The following is a 23,752-nucleotide window of genomic DNA, read 5'->3' on the forward strand; positions in this document are numbered from 1 at the left end:
TCCTCCTTGGTGAAAAAGGTGAGCTGCAAGAGCCTTCTCCTCACTCCCCTCATTCTCTTCTTCTCCTCTTGGCCTTCTGACCCTGACTGAGTCTGCCTCCATGTAGCTTTGATGTGGGCCTTGCTACTCACTCCATCATTGTTCTGCTTGTCACTGAGAGAAGAGGTGGGAGAAGGACTTAGGCTGTCTTTGCAGGGGTCCTTGAGCACCCAGGCCCCCAAGCCCCTCTCTGTCATTGTGCACCCTGTGCTCCCCAGACTATGTCTTCCATCTTGGCCAGCAGGCTGTCAGGCTGCTGCTGACATGCTGCATGTGTTTTCCCTGCTCTCTCTCCCAGGTGCGCCTCCATCCCGCAGCCATGTCCTGCTACGATCTGTGCCGTCCCTGTGGGCCAATCCCACTTGCCAACAGCTGCAACGAGCCCTGTGTCCGGCAGTGCCAGGACTCCCGTGTGGTGATTGAACCATCTCCCGTGGTGGTGACCCTGCCTGGTCCCATCCTCAGCTCCTTCCCCCAGAACACCGCTGTGGGATCCACCACCTCAGCTGCCGTTGGCAGCATCCTGAGTTCTGAAGGAGTTCCCATCTCCTCCGGGGGCTTTGGCCTCTCTGGCTTTGGTGGCCGCTACTATGGCAGGAGGTGCCTGCCCTGCTAAAGCCCACGAGGATGTCCAGTGAGCGCATCGACCAGGAAGCCCGAAGCCAGGTGCTGGACTGAGGACGGAGCTGCTGGCCAGAGTTTCCAGATGGGCTGAACACCCTCGTGGCCTCCTGCAGAGCAGAGAGGGAAGCCAGGGTGCTAGCCTGCGCTGTCTGGAAACATGGCCAGCAGACATCTTCTTCTCCCACTTTCTTCATTGCATGACAAGTCCTTGTTTTCTGCTGCTGTCCTGTGCCATGGGTTCATCTGGAAGCAAGTCAAGAGTGTTCTGTTTGTTCTTCCTCTTCCCATGTGAGGGAGGAAGACATGCAACCCATTGTGTTGAAGTGGGATCTGACTGCCAGCTGTCCTTGTGGCAGCTTGGACTGGATCCCTTCCTCCTAGTGCTGCTTTGATTCCTTCTTCAGACTCATTAAAGTTTATGCTGCATTGTAATCTGTGTCTCCTCATATTCCTTCCCTATTGGGATTCCCAGCCATTCTCTGTAGAGGGAATGGGCATGTCCTGAATTGTAATATTCTGGTTAGCCACCACATCATCTCTCTGTGCATACACTAATGTTTCTGAATCACTCAATGAGTCCAGCAGAGCCGCACAGTCACTGTTTCCGTGTCTGCAAGACCATTCTCCAGCAGCATTCAAGTGAGGGATTTTGGCAAGTCCGTCTGACCCTCTCCTACCACAGCAAGGAGAGGAAGAAATCATCCTGGATGCATCTGTTGTGCTTTTCTACCGTTCTGCCCCAACCTGCAAGAGCACCAGCATCAGGGAGGAAAGTAGCATGGTTTGTGTGTGGTTGTTGTGTCCAATTACAACAGGCTCTGGTGATTGCTCCTGCCATGGGGGATGCAGGTGACAATGAGCTCCATAGCCCTACTTCCCATATGCTCTATTCCTCAACAGGAGATTTGTTTGTCTGTGTCACCCACTCCTGCTTGAGGCAGAGTGCGGGGCACCTCTCATGCTATCCTCTATACTGGGGAAATCCTACAACACTTTACACCATAGCTAAAGGCCTGCCTTCCCTGACTGACTGCTTTTTCAGGCAAAGTCCTGAGTCTTGCTGTGTGGGAAGACCCTCAGGAAACACACTCTTTGTTAATAATCCTTATCTACCCTGAGCTGACAGTGGGAGAAAAGTGCTGTGAACAGCTGATATCTGGGAGAGAAGGCAACAACTGCAGCAGGTGATCAGGGAACGTAGGGAACTGCAGGGAACTGGAGCTTTGGGGCAGAGTAGCATTCTGAAGACTGACTGCTGGGTAGCACTGGCCAGTGGGAAACCACATATGTGTGAGTGTGCTGCGATGCATGGGGAGAGGAAATTGAGGGAAATGATTGTTGTGCTTTGCACTGTGCTGGTGCGGCCTCACATTGAGTGTTGAGTTTTGGCTGCCACAGTATAAGAAGGTTATAAAACTATTAGAGTGTCCAAAGGAGGGCTACAAGTTGGTGAAAGGTCTCGAGGGAAAGACATACGACCAGTTTTCTCAGTCACCTGTGTTTTTCAGCCTAGAGAATAGGAGACTGAGGGGAGGCCTCCTTGCGGCCTACAGCTTCTTCACGAGGGAAATTAAAGGTAGGCCCTGTTCACTTCTCTGTGGTGACAGTGGCAGGACCTGAGGGAATGGCATGGATCTGCAACAAGGGAGGTTCAGGCTGGATGTTAGGAAAAGCTTCTTCACTCTGAGAAGGCAGTCAGCACTGGAACAGGCTCCTCCTGGGAGTGGTCATGGCACTGAGGCTGCCGGCATTCAGGAAGCGTTTGGAAACCACTCTCAGACGTATATTCTGATTGTTTGGTGGTCCTGTGTGGAGATAGAAGTTGTACTTGATGATCCTTGTGGGTCCCTTCTAACTCAGGATATTCTAGGATTCTATGAAGCAGAGGTCGTGATGCATACTTTCCTCTATAGACATCCTGCTGTCATTCTCAGGCCGTGCCAGCTTGTGATGAGTTTTCGTGTTGCATGGAAAGTTTTCCAAGCATTTTGCAGTGGAGGTTATTGAATTAGCATGCAGTTTGAAAGCAGAAGTTGCAGGAAGCCTTGAGGAGGAGGAAGGAGGAGTTGTGAAGCCACTACATCACTGCACTGACCTTTGGTAGTGTGAGGGGTGTAGACTTAGCATGTGTTGGAAAGGGGTGTCTCTCCTCAAACATCCTTCTTCTGTTGACTGGGGACTTCAGGAGGCTGCCCAGCCAAAGGAGGGAAGGGCAAAGAACATGTGAATTTCTCCTATGTGAGATTGCAGACAGTCTAAAACCCAACGGGTATCCAACCTGACTCGCATGTTCAGACCTAACATAGAATTATTTATTATGTGAAGCATTGGCAATGGCCACTCCTATCATAGAAAGCTGTTTTTAAGTCATACCTTGTGTTTTAGTATGGGAAGGAAATGTGAGTTAAGCATTTTTGAAATCGTCAAAGTAAGGCTCTTTAGGATATGAGGCTGTCATCAAACACTGTAGCTGAATACCCCTCATCACTACTGTATCATTTCCATGTGCTGATGCATCATTTCCAATGGAAATATTTTGGTCTATAATTCTGTCCATTTAAAGGAGTGTGCATGGCAAAATAGTCATGTCATGAAAAGGGTGCATTAATTGGAACAAAAAATAGTGTCCCCATTTACTTTGACTTCACAGTTTTGCATAGAAGATGAGCTTGTTGTGAAACATATTCAAGCCCAAAAGGTGTCTCTGCGCCTGGGGCAGTCTGGAACAGTATAAAAACCCATCCAACAACAGGCTCCCTCATCCACTTCTCTTGCCTCCTCCTCCTTGGTGAACAAGGTGAGCTGCAAGTGCCTTCTCCTCACTCCCCTCTTGCTCTTCTCCTCTTGCCCTTCTGGCCTCCACCAAGGCTCTGCCTCCATTAGGTTTGGTGTGGGCCTTGCTCCTTGACTCTGCTCCCTCTGCTGCTGTTCTGCTTGTCACTGAGGGGGAAGGTGGGAGGAGGTTTGGAGTGTGTTTGCAGAGGCCCTTGGACCCCTCTCTGTCCTTGTCGACTGTGTCCCTGTTCCCCAGACTACGCCTTCTGTCTTGGCCAGCAGGCTGTCAGGCTGCTGCTGACATACAGCGTGTGCTTTGCCTGCCCCCTCTCCCAGGTGTGCCTCCATCCCACAGCCATGTCCTGCTACGATCTGTGCCGTCCCTGTGGGCCAACCCCGCTTGCCAACAGCTGCAACGAGCCCTGTGTCCGGCAGTGCCAGGACTCCCGTGTGGTGATTGAACCATCTCCCGTGGTGGTGACCCTGCCCGGCCCCATCCTCAGCTCCTTCCCCCAGAACACCGCTGTGGGATCCACCACCTCAGCTGCCGTTGGCAGCATCCTGAGTGAGGAGGGAGTGCCCATCTCCTCCGGGGGCTTTGGCCTCTCTGGCTTTGGTGGCCGCTACTATGGCAGGAGGTGCCTGCCCTGCTAAAGCCCACGAGGATGTCCAGTGAGCACATCGACCAGGAAGCCCGAAGCCAGTTGCCGAACTGAAGATGGAGCTGCTGGCCAGAGTTTCCAGATGGGCTGAGCACCCTCGTGGCCTCCTGCAGAGCAGAGAGGGAAGCCAGGGTGCCAGCCTATGCTGTCTGGAAACACGGCCAGCAGACATCTTCTTCTTTTCCCACTTTCTTCTGTGCATCATGAGCCGTTGTTGTCTCCTGCTGTCCTATGCCATGGGTTCATCTGGAAGCAAGTCAAGAGTGTCCTGTTTCTTCTGCCTCTCACCATGTGAGGGAGGAAGACATGCATCCCATTGTGTTGAAGGGGGGTCTGACTGCCAGCTGTCCTTGTGGCAGCATGTACCAGATTCTTTCCACCATGAGCTGCTTTGATTCCTTCTTCAGACTCATTAAAGTTTACACTGCATTGTAATCTGTGTGTCATCATGTTCCTTTTCTTTATGGATGCCCAGTGAAGCTGTCCAGGGAGAAATGTGATGTCTTGGAGTGGAAAAGCATGGGTGAATATGGCCCTAATATGGACCTCCTTCATGTCTGGAGGAGTTAGCTAGCCTGAAGAAAGATGGTCATTAGTGGAGATATGGAGAGGTGGAAGGGTGTCTGGTGTTTGCAAGCTAAAATGAGAGTGTCCAAGATGTAACCCAAGAGATTTGTCACCAACATGGGAGGTTTGCTGCTGTCTTCCAATTCATGAGGCAAACCTTTGAATTTGTGGAAGGTATGCTTGTGAAGGCCAGTGCCCATCTGGATGAAGCTCTGGTGGTATATTACAGCTCTAAATATTTTGTTCTGCCCATCTCTCCCCACGCATATCTGCCAAAGCCTCAGATTGGAAAGAGTCCCAAAGAAGATAAAGGGAGAAGTGGAAGCTAGGGCAATCTATTAGAGGATGGTGTGAGCTCCTATTTTTGGGTTTAAGTCCCTCCCTCCTCTGCTATTTTTCTCTGTGGGCAATCCCTTACTCCAGGCCCTCCAGTCCTCACTGAGGTTGAGTGGGAAGCTTCTCTTTTGCTCTACCCTCTGGAGGACAGTATAATTTTGCACCAGATGGGTATATTCTCTTAAAGACAGCAACCACCAAAAAGATCCATGCATCTGTCCTTGATGGGAGACCCTCTAAAATGCACTTTGCTCTATGTTTTTAAGGCATCTTGTTTCATCTCCAGAATACAGGAGTTGTTAAAAGATACAACTGGGGATAGAAGTCAACATCCTCAGTATGCCGTCTGAGAGTAGTGTGTTACAAGATGCTTGAGGTCTTGTATAGACCCTCTGTATGTGATTCTGCATTGGAGACTATGGAGAAATGATAGAAAAATGTATTTTTGCATGCAATGTCTTTCTTGTGGAGAGTTTTTAATGAAAGCAGCATGTATGGGAAACTGGTGCCCTGTATAGTTTAAAGATGATTAAAATTCCTTTGTATATGGAGATCCTTATTTTCCGTGCAGCAATGCTGTGTTGCAGTCACACTGTGGATTTATTCTGCATGCAGATTTGCTTAGATGAACATGCCCTGTCACCTTAAAAGCTCCTTTCATCTTCTTAAATGAGGAATTTGGTTGGACCTCTGTGATCAGAGAGTTGCCTATGTCTGGTGGAGTCCCAGCCTCACTGGGGAAGGCATTTTGTCCACCCCGTGGGATGAGGTCGTGAGCTGTGTACATGTATGCTTAATATCCCAAGCTGGGCTGTTTTTCCCCTGAGAAATGTGCTGCCTCAGGAAAGCACAGGGTGTGGCTTGGTGTTGCCCCCTTGGCACATATCCGCAGGGAGGTCCTGATACCTGCTGCTCACCCAGATGCCCTTGGTGGACCTCCCAGACCTCCCTTGTTTCTGGGCAGGGTTGTGTGTAGCATGGAAATGTTGCCGTGTGTTTTTGTTAGAGTGGTTTCTTCAAGAAAGCAGCATATCTAGATAATACTGACTTTGGAAAAGCAAAATCATTCTTTCTGAAGCATGCTTGGTCTGGTTATTGGGGACTAACAGACAACAGTGAAGGAGGTGAGAAAGCAAAACAGCCAGGATAACTGGACTGTGCAATGCCAGTTCAAAAGGAGAGTACAAAACACCTGACAGCGCAGTCATTCTGCTGTAAAAATAATGCCTACGAAAGATTTAAAAGCCTTGGAGTCACAGAGAGCAACAGATTTGACCAGTCCTTGGATAAGGATCTGCTCTCTAATCAAATGAAAATATTGGAAGAAAAAACAAAAACAAAAACAAAAGCAAACAACAAACAAACAAAACAACAACAACAAAATCAAAAAGCACCAAAAAAAATGCCACATTCATAACAGTCTAATATGCCTAAGAAGGGGAAAATGCTGATGTCAACTAAAAACATGGCAAAACTCCTCTGACGTGGTTGAAACATCTGCCTGATTTCAACTATAATTTCCAATGGAAATATTGGCCTATAATACTGGAGCTTGAAAGGAGACTGCATGATGGAATGGACATGTCATGAAACAGCAAAATGAAAAGGGAGCATTGCAGGGAAAATAAACAATGAGCCAATTTACTTAATTTGGAAGCTCAGCATAAAATATGAGCTTGTTGGTAAACACATTAAAAGTGCAAATGGTCCCTCTGTGCCTAAGGCAGTCTGGAACAGTATAAAAACAAATCCAACAGTAAGCTCCCTCATTCACTTCTCTTGCCTTCTTCCCTGGTGAACAAGGTGAGCTGCAAGTGCCTTCTCCTCGCTCCCCTCATTCTCTTCTTCTCCCCTTGGCCTTCTTGCCTTAAAAAACTCTTTGCCTCTGTTAAGCTCTTGCTGTGGCCCTTCATCCTTGACACTCCTCGCTCCATTGTTGACCTCCTTGACACTGAGAGGGGAGGTGGAGGAGGTCTTGGACTGTCTTTGCAGGGGCCCTTCGGCCCCTCTCTGTCCTCGACCTGGACTCAAGCCTGTCCCTGCTCCCCAGACTATACATTCTGTCTTGGCCAGCAGGCTGTCAGGCTGCTGCTGACATGCTGCGTGTGCTTTGCCTGCCCCCTCTCCCAGGTTCGCCTCCATCCTGCAGCCATGTCCTGCTACGATCTGTGCCGTCCCTGTGGGCCAACCCCGCTTGCCAACAGCTGCAACGAGCCCTGTGTCCGGCAGTGCCAGGACTCCCGTGTGGTGATCCAGCCCTCTCCCGTGGTGGTGACCCTGCCCGGCCCCATCCTCAGCTCCTTCCCCCAGAACACCGCTGTGGGATCCACCACCTCAGCTGCCGTTGGCAGCATCCTGAGTGAGGAGGGAGTGCCCATCTCCTCCGGGGGCTTTGGCCTCTCTGGCTTTGGTGGCCGCTACAGTGGCAGGAGGTGCCTGCCCTGCTAAAGCCCACGAGGATGTCCAGTGAGTGCATCGACCAGGAAGCCCGAAGCCAGGTGCCGGACTGAGGACGGAGCTGCTGGCCAGAGTTTCCAGATGGGCTGAGCACCCTCGTGGCCTCCTGCAGAGCAGAGAGGGAAGCCAGGGTGCCAGCCTGCGCTGTCTGGAAACACGGCCAGCAGACATCTTCTTCTTCTCCCACTTTCTTCTCTGCATCACGAGTCCTTGTTATCTCCTGCTGTTCTGCGTCATGAGTTCATCTGGAAGCAAGTCAAGAGCATCCTCTTTGTTCTTCCTCTGGCCATGTAAGGGAGGAAGAAGTGCTTCCCGTTGTGGTGAAGGGGGGTCTGACTGCCAGGTGTCCTTGTGGCAGCGTGGGCTGGATCCTTTCCTCCATGTGCTGCTTTGATTCCTTCTTCAGACTCATTAAAGTTTTTGCTTCCAAGTAATCTGAGTCTCCTTATGTTCCTTTTCTATTGGGATGTTCCGTGAAGATGTACAGGGAGAAATGTGATGTCTTGGAGTGGAAAAACATGGGTGGATATGGTCCTAATATGGATCTCCTTCATGCCTGTAAGAGATGAGTACCCTTAAGGAATTTGGTCTTTGTAGGAGTGACTGAGAGGTGTGGTATTGGCAAGGTCTTAGAAGGATGTCCAGGAGCTCCCGCTCTCTAATTGTCGTATCACCAACAACCAAGGTTTGATCCTGTCTCCCCGTTGATGAAGCAAACCTTTGAATTGCTGGAAGGTATGTTTGTGCAGGCCAATGCCCAACTGGATGAAGCGCTGATGGTATAGAATCATAGAATCATAGAATATCCTGAGTTGGAAGGGACCCTTAAGGATCATCAAGTCCAACTCTTGACACCGCACAGGTCTACCCAAAAGTTCAGACCATGTGACTAAGTGCACAGTCCAATCTCTTCTTAAATTCAGCCAGGCTCGGTGCAGTGACCACTTCCCTGGGGAGCCTGCACTCTAAACATTTTGTATTGCCCATCCCTCCTCCAAGCACACCTGCCAAAGCCACAAAGAGGAGGGAGTCCCAAAGAAGTCAAAGGGATAGGTGGCATCCAGGACAGCTTTTAGAGGGTGATGTGAGGCCCCTTTAGATCTTGGCAGGACGCAGATAAATTCAGCCTTGGTGTGTATAATGGCGGCGGAATGCGAATGGCGATGCAAAGATTGTTTTCTCTCCTCCGAAAGGGCTTATGCAGAATCTTTCACTTGTCCTGAAAACACTGCAGAGGACAGGAATAGCGCAGGACAAGTATCATCTTCCCCACTGGAGCATTCCTGTGGTGAAAAGTGTTATGTCTTTCAGGGTACTACGTGTGCATCCCTGTGTCCTGAAGCCAAGTGGGTCTGGAGAAGCCCTGCAGGACCCCTCCAAAAATCCCATTCTGATGCTGTGCAGGCTAGGCTGTGCCTGGGTTGGTCCCAAGCCAATGATTGCTTTGTCCCTCCACCCTGGCCTCAAGCTGGGGAGACCGAGGTTGTGGTAGAGCAACAGCTCTGTTCTCAGTCCCCCCTTCCCACACGCTTGTCCTGCGCAGGCAGTGCTGTGCTCCTGCCACTCTGATCCTGCCTCAGGCAGAGTTAGGGGCACGTCTGGTGCCCTTGCTCATCTGGCTGCCCTTGTGAGGACTCCCAGAGCATGCGTGCTGCTGAGCCGGGTGGGTGGGGTGTCCTGGGGAAATCCTACCAAATATGTGCTTGTGCCTGCTGTGCAGGCAGAATGATGTGTATCAATTGCTCAGCATGTGCTTTTGTTATTGAAGCTCTTGTAGTGGCTTTATGTGACAAGGTTTTGGTAGCAGTGGCCCACAGGGGTGGCTTCTGCGAGAAGAATCTAGAAGATGCCCCATTTTAGGTAAGGGCCCACTGCTGGCCAGAGTAGATCCAATAAGCAACGCTGTTTGCACCTCTCTGTGAGCATAATTAAGAAAGGGACACACACACACACACAAAAAGGTGGTGCTACACAGCATCTGGGGGAGTGAGTCGTGAGAAAGAGCCTTGCAGGCGCCATGGTCAGTGAAGAAGGAGGGGGAGAGGTGCTCCAGGTGCTGGAGCCCAAGTTCCCTTACGGCCTATGGTGTGGACCATGGCGAAGAAGGCTGTCCCTCTGCAGCCCATGGAGTACCACGGTGGAGCAGGGGTCCATGCTGCAGCCCGTGGAGGAGGCCACGGTGGAGCAGGTGGACCTGCACTGAAGGAGGCTGCAGGCTGTGGAGGACCCCTGCCGGACCCAGATCCCGGGCCAGACCTGTGGCCTGTGGAGAGGAGCCTATGTAAGAGCAGGTGACCTGGCAGGAGCTGTTGCCTGTGGGGGACTCATTTTGGAGCAGTTTGCTCCTGATGGATTGACCCTGTGGTACGGACCCATATCTGGAGCAGTTCTTGAAGAGCTGCTGCCTGTGGGAAGTCCACGCACAATCAGTTCAGGAAGGACTGCATCCTGTGGGAGGGACCCCAACGTGCAGGTTACGAGAGTGACTGTGAAGGAGCGGCAGAGACAAATGGTATAGACTGACCACAACACCCGATCCCCCATTCCCCTGGGCCGCTCGAGGGGAGGAGGTTGAAGAGGGCAGATGGGAGGAAAGCATGTTTGGTTTCTTTTCTTTGTTTCTCACTCCTCTAGCTTGTTAGTAATAGGCAATAAATAGTAATAGGCAATAAATCTTACTATCTCCCTATGTTGAGGCTCTTTTGCCCATCACAATAATTATTGAGCGATCTCCCTGTCGTTATCTCAAACCTTGAGCCCTTTTTATCCTATTTTCTCCACCTCTCCCTTTGAGGAGGGGGAGTGAGGGAGCGGTTGTTGTGGAGCTCGGCCGCCCACCCAAGTAAAACAACCACAGCTCTCCAACAGAAACTCTTGGGAGGGCAGCAGCCTTCATTCCCAATTCTTGGAGTTAAGAGGTGTAAAGCAGGAAGGTACAAAGGGGAGAAGTACGATTACAAAAGAAGAGCCAGGCACATTTCTCCCAAGAGAATTGTTAATCTGAGGGAGTCTAAAACCAAGATTAGAGGTGCTCTGCCTAGAAATACAATGACTAAAAGAACCTGAGTAAGCACTGTGTTAAGGAGGGAGATTGATAATGCTGACCCTCACACCTGGAAGTCCATCCTGAAACTTCAAGGCTAGGGAGGAGATGTACACCAGAAATCAGGATGAGTGTTGGAGCAAGGCTCCAGGGAGTAAGAGGCTCCCATTCCCTAAAGAGGTAGGACAATCCGCATCATTGTCTTCATCATCTCTTTGTGCTGATGTGTATTTTTGCCCGGAAACATTCTGGCCTCTAATCCTGTGACTTGAAAGAAGCCAGCGTGGCAGAATGGCTATGACATGAGCAAGGAAATGAAAAGGGAGCATTGCAGGGAACAAATAAATGCCAGAGATTCTTAAATTGTAATATTTTGCATGTGAGATGAGCTTGCTAGTAAAAACACTACTTGTGCAAATGGTGCCTCTGGGCCTGGGGCAGTCTGGAACAGTATAAAAACTCATTCAACAGCAAGCTGCCTCATCCACTTCTCTTGCCGTCTCCTCCTTGGTGAACAAGGTGAGCTGTAGGAGCCTTCTGCGTACTCCCCTCTTGCTCTTCTCCCCTTGGCCTTCTGGCCTCCACCGAGGCTCTGCCTCTGTGAAGGTTTGGTGTGGGCCTTGCTCCTTGACTCTGCTCCCTCTGTTGCTGTTCTGCTTGTCACTGAGGGGGAAGGTGGGAGGAGGTCTTGGACTGTCTTTGCAGGGGCCCTGGGACTTCTCTCTGTCCTTGTCGACTGTGTCCCTGTTCCCCAGACTGTGCCTTCTGTCTTGGCCAGCAGGCTGTCAGGCTGCTGCTGACATGCTGCGTGTGCTTTGCCTGCCCCCTCTCCCAGGTTCGCCTCCATCCCGCAGCCATGTCCTGCTACGATCTGTGCCGTCCCTGTGGGCCAACCCCGCTTGCCAACAGCTGCAACGAGCCCTGTGTCCGGCAGTGCCAGGACTCCCGTGTGGTGATCCAGCCCTCTCCCGTGGTGGTGACCCTGCCCGGCCCCATCCTCAGCTCCTTCCCCCAGAACACCGCTGTGGGATCCACCACCTCAGCTGCCGTTGGCAGCATCCTGAGTGAGGAGGGAGTGCCCATCTCCTCCGGGGGCTTTGGCCTCTCTGGCTTTGGTGGCCGCTACAGTGGCAGGAGGTGCCTGCCCTGCTAAAGCCCACGAGGATGTCCAGTGAGCGCATCGACCAGGAAGCCCGAAGCCAGGTGCCGGACTGAGGACGGAGCTGCTGGCCAGAGTTTCCAGATGGGCTGGGCACCCTCGTGGCCTCCTGCAGAGCAGAGAGGGAAGCCAGGGTGCCAGCCTGCGCTGTCTGGAAACACGGCCAGCAGACATCTTCTTCTTCTCCCACTTTCTTCTCTGCATCACGAGTCCTTGTTATCTCCTGCTGTTCTGCGTCATGAGTTCATCTGGAAGCAAGTCAAGAGCATCCTCTTTGTTCTTCCTCTGGCCATGTAAGGGAGGAAGAAGTGCTTCCCGTTGTGGTGAAGGGGGGTCTGACTGCCAGGTGTCCTTGTGGCAGCGTGGGCTGGATCCTTTCCTCCATGTGCTGCTTTGATTCCTTCTTCAGACTCATTAAAGTTTTTGCTTCCAAGTAATCTGAGTCTCCTTATGTTCCTTTTCTATTGGGATGTTCCGTGAAGATGTACAGGGAGAAATGTGATGTCTTGGAGTGGAAAAACATGGGTGGATATGGTCCTAATATGGATCTCCTTCATGCCTGTAAGAGATGAGTACCCTTAAGGAATTTGGTCTTTGTAGGAGTGACTGAGAGGTGTGGTATTGGCAAGGTCTTAGAAGGATGTCCAGGAGCTCCCGCTCTCTAATTGTCGTATCACCAACAACCAAGGTTTGATCCTGTCTCCCCGTTGATGAAGCAAACCTTTGAATTGCTGGAAGGTATGTTTGTGCAGGCCAATGCCCAACTGGATGAATCGCTGATGGTATATTTGCACTCTAAACATTTTGTATTGCCCATCCCTCCTCCAAGCACACCTGCCAAAGCCACAAAGAGGAGGGAGTCCCAAAGAAGTCAAAGGGATAGGTGGCATCCAGGACAGCTTTTAGAGGGTGATGTGAGGCCCCTTTAGATCTTGGCAGGACGCAGATAAATTCAGCCTTGGTGTGTATAATGGCGGCGGAATGCGAATGGCGATGCAAAGATTGTTTTCTCTCCTCCGAAAGGGCTTATGCAGAATCTTTCACTTGTCCTGAAAACACTGCAGAGGACAGGAATAGCGCAGGACAAGTATCATCTTCCCCACTGGAGCATTCCTGTGGTGAAAAGTGTTATGTCTTTCAGGGTACTACGTGTGCATCCCTGTGTCCTGAAGCCAAGTGGGTCTGGAGAAGCCCTGCAGGACCCCTCCAAAAATCCCATTCTGATGCTGTGCAGGCTAGGCTGTGCCTGGGTTGGTCCCAAGCCAATGATTGCTTTGTCCCTCCACCCTGGCCTCAAGCTGGGGAGACCGAGGTTGTGGTAGAGCAACAGCTCTGTTCTCAGTCCCCCCTTCCCACACGCTTGTCCTGCGCAGGCAGTGCTGTGCTCCTGCCACTCTGATCCTGCCTCAGGCAGAGTTAGGGGCACGTCTGGTGCCCTTGCTCATCTGGCTGCCCTTGTGAGGACTCCCAGAGCATGCGTGCTGCTGAGCCGGGTGGGTGGGGTGTCCTGGGGAAATCCTACCAAATATGTGCTTGTGCCTGCTGTGCAGGCAGAATGATGTGTATCAATTGCTCAGCATGTGCTTTTGTTATTGAAGCTCTTGTAGTGGCTTTATGTGACAAGGTTTTGGTAGCAGTGGCCCACAGGGGTGGCTTCTGCGAGAAGAATCTAGAAGATGCCCCATTTTAGGTAAGGGCCCACTGCTGGCCAGAGTAGATCCAATAAGCAACGCTGTTTGCACCTCTCTGTGAGCATAATTAAGAAAGGGACACACACACACACACAAAAAGGTGGTGCTACACAGCATCTGGGGGAGTGAGTCGTGAGAAAGAGCCTTGCAGGCGCCATGGTCAGTGAAGAAGGAGGGGGAGAGGTGCTCCAGGTGCTGGAGCCCAAGTTCCCTTACGGCCTATGGTGTGGACCATGGCGAAGAAGGCTGTCCCTCTGCAGCCCATGGAGTACCACGGTGGAGCAGGGGTCCATGCTGCAGCCCGTGGAGGAGGCCACGGTGGAGCAGGTGGACCTGCACTGAAGGAGGCTGCGGGCTGTGGAGGACCCCTGCCGGACCCAGATCCCGGGCCAGACCTGTGGCCTGTGGAGAGGAGCCTATGTAAGAGCAGGTGACCTGGCAGGAGCTGTTGCCTGTGGGGGACTCATTTTGGAGCAGTTTGCTCCTGATGGATTGACCCTGTGGTACGGACCCATATCTGGAGCAGTTCTTGAAGAGCTGCTGCCTGTGGGAAGTCCACGCACAATCAGTTCAGGAAGGACTGCATCCTGTGGGAGGGACCCCAACGTGCAGGTTACGAGAGTGACTGTGAAGGAGCGGCAGAGACAAATGGTATAGACTGACCACAACACCCGATCCCCCATTCCCCTGGGCCGCTCGAGGGGAGGAGGTTGAAGAGGGCAGATGGGAGGAAAGCATGTTTGGTTTCTTTTCTTTGTTTCTCACTCCTCTAGCTTGTTAGTAATAGGCAATAAATAGTAATAGGCAATAAATCTTACTATCTCCCTATGTTGAGGCTCTTTTGCCCATCACAATAATTATTGAGCGATCTCCCTGTCGTTATCTCAAACCTTGAGCCCTTTTTATCCTATTTTCTCCACCTCTCCCTTTGAGGAGGGGGAGTGAGGGAGCGGTTGTTGTGGAGCTCGGCCGCCCACCCAAGTAAAACAACCACAGCTCTCCAACAGAAACTCTTGGGAGGGCAGCAGCCTTCATTCCCAATTCTTGGAGTTAAGAGGTGTAAAGCAGGAAGGTACAAAGGGGAGAAGTACGATTACAAAAGAAGAGCCAGGCACATTTCTCCCAAGAGAATTGTTAATCTGAGGGAGTCTAAAACCAAGATTAGAGGTGCTCTGCCTAGAAATACAATGACTAAAAGAACCTGAGTAAGCACTGTGTTAAGGAGGGAGATTGATAATGCTGACCCTCACACCTGGAAGTCCATCCTGAAACTTCAAGGCTAGGGAGGAGATGTACACCAGAAATCAGGGTGAGTGTTGGAGCAAGGCTCCAGGGAGTAAGAGGCTCCCATTCCCTAAAGAGGTAGGACAATCCGCATCATTGTCTTCATCATCTCTTTGTGCTGATGTGTATTTTTGCCCGGAAACATTCTGGCCTCTAATCCTGTGACTTGAAAGAAGCCAGCGTGGCAGAATGGCTATGACATGAGCAAGGAAATGAAAAGGGAGCATTGCAGGGAACAAATAAATGCCAGAGATTCTTAAATTGTAATATTTTGCATGTGAGATGAGCTTGCTAGTAAAAACACTACTTGTGCAAATGGTGCCTCTGGGCCTGGGGCAGTCTGGAACAGTATAAAAACTCATTCAACAGCAAGCTGCCTCATCCACTTCTCTTGCCGTCTCCTCCTTGGTGAACAAGGTGAGCTGTAGGAGCCTTCTGCGTACTCCCCTCTTGCTCTTCTCCCCTTGGCCTTCTGGCCTCCACCGAGGCTCTGCCTCTGTGTAGGTTTGGTGTGGGCCTTGCTCCTTGACTCTGCTCCCTCTGTTGCTGTTCTGCTTGTCACTGAGGGGGAAGGTGGGAGGAGGTCTTGGACTGTCTTTGCAGGGGCCCTGGGACTTCTCTCTGTCCTTGTCGACTGTGTCCCTGTTCCCCAGACTGTGCCTTCTGTCTTGGCCAGCAGGCTGTCAGGCTGCTGCTGACATGCTGCGTGTGCTTTGCCTGCCCCCTCTCCCAGGTTCGCCTCCATCCCGCAGCCATGTCCTGCTACGATCTGTGCCGTCCCTGTGGGCCAACCCCGCTTGCCAACAGCTGCAACGAGCCCTGTGTCCGGCAGTGCCAGGACTCCCGTGTGGTGATCCAGCCCTCTCCCGTGGTGGTGACCCTGCCCGGCCCCATCCTCAGCTCCTTCCCCCAGAACACCGCTGTGGGATCCACCACCTCAGCTGCCGTTGGCAGCATCCTGAGTGAGGAGGGAGTGCCCATCTCCTCCGGGGGCTTTGGCCTCTCTGGCTTTGGTGGCCGCTACAGTGGCAGGAGGTGCCTGCCCTGCTAAAGCCCACGAGGATGTCCAGTGAGCGCATCGACCAGGAAGCCCGAAGCCAGGTGCCGGACTGAGGACGGAGCTGCTGGCCAGAGTTTCCAGATGGGCTGGGCACCCTCGTGGCCTCCTGCAGAGCAGAGAGGGAAGCCAGGGTGCCAGCCTGCGCTGTCTGGAAACACGGCCAGCAGACATCTTCTTCTTCTCCCACTTTCTTCTCTGCATCACGAGTCCTTGTTATCTCCTGCTGTTCTGCGTCATGAGTTCATCTGGAAGCAAGTCAAGAGCATCCTCTTTGTTCTTCCTCTGGCCATGTAAGGGAGGAAGAAGTGCTTCCCGTTGTGGTGAAGGGGGGTCTGACTGCCAGGTGTCCTTGTGGCAGCGTGGGCTGGATCCTTTCCTCCATGTGCTGCTTTGATTCCTTCTTCAGACTCATTAAAGTTTTTGCTTCCAAGTAATCTGAGTCTCCTTATGTTCCTTTTCTATTGGGATGTTCCGTGAAGATGTACAGGGAGAAATGTGATGTCTTGGAGTGGAAAAACATGGGTGGATATGGTCCTAATATGGATCTCCTTCATGCCTGTAAGAGATGAGTACCCTTAAGGAATTTGGTCTTTGTAGGAGTGACTGAGAGGTGTGGTATTGGCAAGGTCTTAGAAGGATGTCCAGGAGCTCCCGCTCTCTAATTGTCGTATCACCAACAACCAAGGTTTGATCCTGTCTCCCCGTTGATGAAGCAAACCTTTGAATTGCTGGAAGGTATGTTTGTGCAGGCCAATGCCCAACTGGATGAATCGCTGATGGTATATTTGCACTCTAAACATTTTGTATTGCCCATCCCTCCTCCAAGCACACCTGCCAAAGCCACAAAGAGGAGGGAGTCCCAAAGAAGTCAAAGGGATAGGTGGCATCCAGGACAGCTTTTAGAGGGTGATGTGAGGCCCCTTTAGATCTTGGCAGGACGCAGATAAATTCAGCCTTGGTGTGTATAATGGCGGCGGAATGCGAATGGCGATGCAAAGATTGTTTTCTCTCCTCCGAAAGGGCTTATGCAGAATCTTTCACTTGTCCTGAAAACACTGCAGAGGACAGGAATAGCGCAGGACAAGTATCATCTTCCCCACTGGAGCATTCCTGTGGTGAAAAGTGTTATGTCTTTCAGGGTACTACGTGTGCATCCCTGTGTCCTGAAGCCAAGTGGGTCTGGAGAAGCCCTGCAGGACCCCTCCAAAAATCCCATTCTGATGCTGTGCAGGCTAGGCTGTGCCTGGGTTGGTCCCAAGCCAATGATTGCTTTGTCCCTCCACCCTGGCCTCAAGCTGGGGAGACCGAGGTTGTGGTAGAGCAACAGCTCTGTTCTCAGTCCCCCCTTCCCACACGCTTGTCCTGCGCAGGCAGTGCTGTGCTCCTGCCACTCTGATCCTGCCTCAGGCAGAGTTAGGGGCACGTCTGGTGCCCTTGCTCATCTGGCTGCCCTTGTGAGGACTCCCAGAGCATGCGTGCTGCTGAGCCGGGTGGGTGGGGTGTCCTGGGGAAATCCTACCAAATATGTGCTTGTGCCTGCTGTGCAGGCAGAATGATGTGTATCAATTGCTCAGCATGTGCTTTTGTTATTGAAGCTCTTGTAGTGGCTTTATGTGACAAGGTTTTGGTAGCAGTGGCCCACAGGGGTGGCTTCTGCGAGAAGAATCTAGAAGATGCCCCATTTTAGGTAAGGGCCCACTGCTGGCCAGAGTAGATCCAATAAGCAACGCTGTTTGCACCTCTCTGTGAGCATAATTAAGAAAGGGACACACACACACACACAAAAAGGTGGTGCTACACAGCATCTGGGGGAGTGAGTCGTGAGAAAGAGCCTTGCAGGCGCCATGGTCAGTGAAGAAGGAGGGGGAGAGGTGCTCCAGGTGCTGGAGCCCAAGTTCCCTTACGGCCTATGGTGTGGACCATGGCGAAGAAGGCTGTCCCTCTGCAGCCCATGGAGTACCACGGTGGAGCAGGGTTCCATGCTGCAGCCCGTGGAGGAGGCCACGGTGGAGCAGGTGGACCTGCACTGAAGGAGGCTGCGGGCTGTGGAGGACCCCTGCCGGACCCAGATCCCGGGCCAGACCTGTGGCCTGTGGAGAGGAGCCTATGTAAGAGCAGGTGACCTGGCAGGAGCTGTTGCCTGTGGGGGACTCATTTTGGAGCAGTTTGCTCCTGATGGATTGACCCTGTGGTACGGACCCATATCTGGAGCAGTTCTTGAAGAGCTGCTGCCTGTGGGAAGTCCACGCACAATCAGTTCAGGAAGGACTGCATCCTGTGGGAGGGACCCCAACGTGCAGGTTACGAGAGTGACTGTGAAGGAGCGGCAGAGACAAATGGTATAGACTGACCACAACACCCGATCCCCCATTCCCCTGGGCCGCTCGAGGGGAGGAGGTTGAAGAGGGCAGATGGGAGGAAAGCATGTTTGGTTTCTTTTCTTTGTTTCTCACTCCTCTAGCTTGTTAGTAATAGGCAATAAATAGTAATAGGCAATAAATCTTACTATCTCCCTATGTTGAGGCTCTTTTGCCCATCACAATAATTATTGAGCGATCTCCCTGTCGTTATCTCAAACCTTGAGCCCTTTTTATCCTATTTTCTCCACCTCTCCCTTTGAGGAGGGGGAGTGAGGGAGCGGTTGTTGTGGAGCTCGGCCGCCCACCCAAGTAAAACAACCACAGCTCTCCAACAGAAACTCTTGGGAGGGCAGCAGCCTTCATTCCCAATTCTTGGAGTTAAGAGGTGTAAAGCAGGAAGGTACAAAGGGGAGAAGTACGATTACAAAAGAAGAGCCAGGCACATTTCTCCCAAGAGAATTGTTAATCTGAGGGAGTCTAAAACCAAGATTAGAGGTGCTCTGCCTAGAAATACAATGACTAAAAGAACCTGAGTAAGCACTGTGTTAAGGAGGGAGATTGATAATGCTGACCCTCACACCTGGAAGTCCATCCTGAAACTTCATGGCTAGGGAGGAGATGTACACCAGAAATCAGGGTGAGTGTTGGAGCAAGGCTCCAGGGAGTAAGAGGCTCCCATTCCCTAAAGAGGTAGGACAATCCGCATCATTGTCTTCATCATCTCTTTGTGCTGATGTGTATTTTTGCCCGGAAACATTCTGGCCTCTAATCCTGTGACTTGAAAGAAGCCAGCGTGGCAGAATGGCTATGACATGAGCAAGGAAATGAAAAGGGAGCATTGCAGGGAACAAATAAATGCCAGAGATTCTTAAATTGTAATATTTTGCATGTGAGATGAGCTTGCTAGTAAAAACACTACTTGTGCAAATGGTGCCTCTGGGCCTGGGGCAGTCTGGAACAGTATAAAAACTCATTCAACAGCAAGCTGCCTCATCCACTTCTCTTGCCGTCTCCTCCTTGGTGAACAAGGTGAGCTGTAGGAGCCTTCTGCGTACTCCCCTCTTGCTCTTCTCCCCTTGGCCTTCTGGCCTCCACCGAGGCTCTGCCTCTGTGTAGGTTTGGTGTGGGCCTTGCTCCTTGACTCTGCTCCCTCTGTTGCTGTTCTGCTTGTCACTGAGGGGGAAGGTGGGAGGAGGTCTTGGACTGTCTTTGCAGGGGCCCTGGGACTTCTCTCTGTCCTTGTCGACTGTGTCCCTGTTCCCCAGACTGTGCCTTCTGTCTTGGCCAGCAGGCTGTCAGGCTGCTGCTGACATGCTGCGTGTGCTTTGCCTGCCCCCTCTCCCAGGTTCGCCTCCATCCCGCAGCCATGTCCTGCTACGATCTGTGCCGTCCCTGTGGGCCAACCCCGCTTGCCAACAGCTGCAACGAGCCCTGTGTCCGGCAGTGCCAGGACTCCCGTGTGGTGATCCAGCCCTCTCCCGTGGTGGTGACCCTGCCCGGCCCCATCCTCAGCTCCTTCCCCCAGAACACCGCTGTGGGATCCACCACCTCAGCTGCCGTTGGCAGCATCCTGAGTGAGGAGGGAGTGCCCATCTCCTCCGGGGGCTTTGGCCTCTCTGGCTTTGGTGGCCGCTACAGTGGCAGGAGGTGCCTGCCCTGCTAAAGCCCACGAGGATGTCCAGTGAGCGCATCGACCAGGAAGCCCGAAGCCAGGTGCCGGACTGAGGACGGAGCTGCTGGCCAGAGTTTCCAGATGGGCTGAACGCCCTCGTGGCCTCCTGCAGAGCAGAGAGGGAAGCCAGGGTGCCAGCCTGCGCTGTCTGGAAACACGGCCAGCAGACATCTTCTTCTTCTCCCACTTTCTTCTCTGCATCACGAGTCCTTGTTATCTCCTGCTGTTCTGCGTCATGAGTTCATCTGGAAGCAAGTCAAGAGCATCCTCTTTGTTCTTCCTCTGGCCATGTAAGGGAGGAAGAAGTGCTTCCCGTTGTGGTGAAGGGGGGTCTGACTGCCAGGTGTCCTTGTGGCAGCGTGGGCTGGATCCTTTCCTCCATGTGCTGCTTTGATTCCTTCTTCAGACTCATTAAAGTTTTTGCTTCCAAGTAATCTGAGTCTCCTTATGTTCCTTTTCTATTGGGATGTTCCGTGAAGATGTACAGGGAGAAATGTGATGTCTTGGAGTGGAAAAACATGGGTGGATATGGTCCTAATATGGATCTCCTTCATGCCTGTAAGAGATGAGTACCCTTAAGGAATTTGGTCTTTGTAGGAGTGACTGAGAGGTGTGGTATTGGCAAGGTCTTAGAAGGATGTCCAGGAGCTCCCGCTCTCTAATTGTCGTATCACCAACAACCAAGGTTTGATCCTGTCTCCCCGTTGATGAAGCAAACCTTTGAATTGCTGGAAGGTATGTTTGTGCAGGCCAATGCCCAACTGGATGAAGCGCTGATGGTATATTAGCACGCTAAACATTTTGTATTGCCCATCCCTCCTCCAAGCACACCTGCCAAAGCCACAAAGAGGAGGGAGTCCCAAAGAAGTCAAAGGGATAGGTGGCATCCAGGACAGCTTTTAGAGGGTGATGTGAGGCCCCTTTAGATCTTGGCAGGACGCAGATAAATTCAGCCTTGGTGTGTATAATGGCGGCGGAATGCGAATGGCGATGCAAAGATTGTTTTCTCTCCTCCGAAAGGGCTTATGCAGAATCTTTCACTTGTCCTGAAAACACTGCAGAGGACAGGAATAGCGCAGGACAAGTATCATCTTCCCCACTGGAGCATTCCTGTGGTGAAAAGTGTTATGTCTTTCAGGGTACTACGTGTGCATCCCTGTGTCCTGAAGCCAAGTGGGTCTGGAGAAGCCCTGCAGGACCCCTCCAAAAATCCCATTCTGATGCTGTGCAGGCTAGGCTGTGCCTGGGTTGGTCCCAAGCCAATGATTGCTTTGTCCCTCCACCCTGGCCTCAAGCTGGGGAGACCGAGGTTGTGGTAGAGCAACAGCTCTGTTCTCAGTCCCCCCTTCCCACACGCTTGTCCTGCGCAGGCAGTGCTGTGCTCCTGCCACTCTGATCCTGCCTCAGGCAGAGTTAGGGGCACGTCTGGTGCCCTTGCTCATCTGGCTGCCCTTGTGAGGACTCCCAGAGCATGCGTGCTGCTGAGCCGGGTGGGTGGGGTGTCCTGGGGAAATCCTACCAAATATGTGCTTGTGCCTGCTGTGCAGGCAGAATGATGTGTATCAATTGCTCAGCATGTGCTTTTGTTATTGAAGCTCTTGTAGTGGCTTTATGTGACAAGGTTTTGGTAGCAGTGGCCCACAGGGGTGGCTTCTGCGAGAAGAATCTAGAAGATGCCCCATTTTAGGTAAGGGCCCACTGCTGGCCAGAGTAGATCCAATAAACAACGCTGTTTGCACCTCTCTGTGAGCATAATTAAGAAAGGGACACACACACACACACAAAAAGGTGGTGCTACACAGCATCTGGGGGAGTGAGTCGTGAGAAAGAGCCTTGCAGGCGCCATGGTCAGTGAAGAAGGAGGGGGAGAGGTGCTCCAGGTGCTGGAGCCCAAGTTCCCTTACGGCCTATGGTGTGGACCATGGCGAAGAAGGCTGTCCCTCTGCAGCCCATGGAGTACCACGGTGGAGCAGGGGTCCATGCTGCAGCCCGTGGAGGAGGCCACGGTGGAGCAGGTGGACCTGCACTGAAGGAGGCTGCGGGCTGTGGAGGACCCCTGCCGGACCCAGATCCCGGGCCAGACCTGTGGCCTGTGGAGAGGAGCCTATGTAAGAGCAGGTGACCTGGCAGGAGCTGTTGCCTGTGGGGGACTCATTTTGGAGCAGTTTGCTCCTGATGGATTGACCCTGTGGTACGGACCCATATCTGGAGCAGTTCTTGAAGAGCTGCTGCCTGTGGGAAGTCCACGCACAATCAGTTCAGGAAGGACTGCATCCTGTGGGAGGGACCCCAACGTGCAGGTTACGAGAGTGACTGTGAAGGAGCGGCAGAGACAAATGGTATAGACTGACCACAACACCCGATCCCCCATTCCCCTGGGCCGCTCGAGGGGAGGAGGTTGAAGAGGGCAGATGGGAGGAAAGCATGTTTGGTTTCTTTTCTTTGTTTCTCACTCCTCTAGCTTGTTAGTAATAGGCAATAAATAGTAATAGGCAATAAATCTTACTATCTCCCTATGTTGAGGCTCTTTTGCCCATCACAATAATTATTGAGCGATCTCCCTGTCGTTATCTCAAACCTTGAGCCCTTTTTATCCTATTTTCTCCACCTCTCCCTTTGAGGAGGGGGAGTGAGGGAGCGGTTGTTGTGGAGCTCGGCCGCCCACCCAAGTAAAACAACCACAGCTCTCCAACAGAAACTCTTGGGAGGGCAGCAGCCTTCATTCCCAATTCTTGGAGTTAAGAGGTGTAAAGCAGGAAGGTACAAAGGGGAGAAGTACGATTACAAAAGAAGAGCCAGGCACATTTCTCCCAAGAGAATTGTTAATCTGAGGGAGTCTAAAACCAAGATTAGAGGTGCTCTGCCTAGAAATACAATGACTAAAAGAACCTGAGTAAGCACTGTGTTAAGGAGGGAGATTGATAATGCTGACCCTCACACCTGGAAGTCCATCCTGAAACTTCATGGCTAGGGAGGAGATGTACACCAGAAATCAGGGTGAGTGTTGGAGCAAGGCTCCAGGGAGTAAGAGGCTCCCATTCCCTAAAGAGGTAGGACAATCCGCATCATTGTCTTCATCATCTCTTTGTGCTGATGTGTATTTTTGCCCGGAAACATTCTGGCCTCTAATCCTGTGACTTGAAAGAAGCCAGCGTGGCAGAATGGCTATGACATGAGCAAGGAAATGAAAAGGGAGCATTGCAGGGAACAAATAAATGCCAGAGATTCTTAAATTGTAATATTTTGCATGTGAGATGAGCTTGCTAGTAAAAACACTACTTGTGCAAATGGTGCCTCTGGGCCTGGGGCAGTCTGGAACAGTATAAAAACTCATTCAACAGCAAGCTGCCTCATCCACTTCTCTTGCCGTCTCCTCCTTGGTGAACAAGGTGAGCTGTAGGAGCCTTCTGCGTACTCCCCTCTTGCTCTTCTCCCCTTGGCCTTCTGGCCTCCACCGAGGCTCTGCCTCTGTGTAGGTTTGGTGTGGGCCTTGCTCCTTGACTCTGCTCCCTCTGTTGCTGTTCTGCTTGTCACTGAGGGGGAAGGTGGGAGGAGGTCTTGGACTGTCTTTGCAGGGGCCCTGGGACTTCTCTCTGTCCTTGTCGACTGTGTCCCTGTTCCCCAGACTGTGCCTTCTGTCTTGGCCAGCAGGCTGTCAGGCTGCTGCTGACATGCTGCGTGTGCTTTGCCTGCCCCCTCTCCCAGGTTCGCCTCCATCCCGCAGCCATGTCCTGCTACGATCTGTGCCGTCCCTGTGGGCCAACCCCGCTTGCCAACAGCTGCAACGAGCCCTGTGTCCGGCAGTGCCAGGACTCCCGTGTGGTGATCCAGCCCTCTCCCGTGGTGGTGACCCTGCCCGGCCCCATCCTCAGCTCCTTCCCCCAGAACACCGCTGTGGGATCCACCACCTCAGCTGCCGTTGGCAGCATCCTGAGTGAGGAGGGAGTGCCCATCTCCTCCGGGGGCTTTGGCCTCTCTGGCTTTGGTGGCCGCTACAGTGGCAGGAGGTGCCTGCCCTGCTAA

The 23,752-nt window shown here is 52.2% G+C and overlaps 7 protein-coding genes across 7 annotated transcripts; all 7 read left to right on the top strand.

Moving 5' to 3' along the window:
* Window positions 1-358: 358 nt before the first annotated feature.
* LOC311219788 (feather beta keratin-like) lies at window positions 359-655 on the top strand (the record flags this gene model as incomplete). The annotated part of the gene is made up of 1 exon (XM_084303070.1): window positions 359-655. One exon carries the CDS (start codon window positions 359-361, stop codon window positions 653-655), a length of 297 nt encoding a protein of 98 aa, XP_084159196.1.
* A 3,140-nt stretch (window positions 656-3,795) lies between these two features.
* On the top strand, window positions 3,796-4,092 carry LOC311219772 (feather beta keratin-like; the record flags this gene model as incomplete). The annotated part of the gene is made up of 1 exon (XM_084303052.1): window positions 3,796-4,092. One exon carries the CDS (start codon window positions 3,796-3,798, stop codon window positions 4,090-4,092), a length of 297 nt encoding a protein of 98 aa, XP_084159178.1.
* Window positions 4,093-7,154: 3,062 nt separating this feature from the next.
* LOC311219773 (feather beta keratin-like) lies at window positions 7,155-7,451 on the top strand (the record flags this gene model as incomplete). Its single annotated transcript, XM_084303053.1, has 1 exon — window positions 7,155-7,451. One exon carries the CDS (start codon window positions 7,155-7,157, stop codon window positions 7,449-7,451), a length of 297 nt encoding a protein of 98 aa, XP_084159179.1.
* Window positions 7,452-11,359: 3,908 nt separating this feature from the next.
* LOC311219781 (feather beta keratin-like) lies at window positions 11,360-11,656 on the top strand (the record flags this gene model as incomplete). Its single annotated transcript, XM_084303061.1, has 1 exon — window positions 11,360-11,656. One exon carries the CDS (start codon window positions 11,360-11,362, stop codon window positions 11,654-11,656), a length of 297 nt encoding a protein of 98 aa, XP_084159187.1.
* A 3,735-nt stretch (window positions 11,657-15,391) lies between these two features.
* Window positions 15,392-15,688, top strand: LOC311219770 (feather beta keratin-like; the record flags this gene model as incomplete). The annotated part of the gene is made up of 1 exon (XM_084303050.1): window positions 15,392-15,688. One exon carries the CDS (start codon window positions 15,392-15,394, stop codon window positions 15,686-15,688), a length of 297 nt encoding a protein of 98 aa, XP_084159176.1.
* A 3,735-nt stretch (window positions 15,689-19,423) lies between these two features.
* Window positions 19,424-19,720, top strand: LOC311219776 (feather beta keratin-like; the record flags this gene model as incomplete). Its single annotated transcript, XM_084303056.1, has 1 exon — window positions 19,424-19,720. The coding sequence occupies one exon, from the start codon at window positions 19,424-19,426 to the stop codon at window positions 19,718-19,720; it is 297 nt and encodes a 98-aa protein (XP_084159182.1).
* Window positions 19,721-23,455: 3,735 nt separating this feature from the next.
* On the top strand, window positions 23,456-23,752 carry LOC311219784 (feather beta keratin-like; the record flags this gene model as incomplete). Its single annotated transcript, XM_084303064.1, has 1 exon — window positions 23,456-23,752. One exon carries the CDS (start codon window positions 23,456-23,458, stop codon window positions 23,750-23,752), a length of 297 nt encoding a protein of 98 aa, XP_084159190.1.

The sequence above is a fragment of the Netta rufina genome (assembly GCF_964035555.1).
Source record: "Netta rufina genome assembly, chromosome: 29".
Classification (NCBI taxonomy): Eukaryota; Metazoa; Chordata; class Aves; order Anseriformes; family Anatidae; genus Netta; species Netta rufina.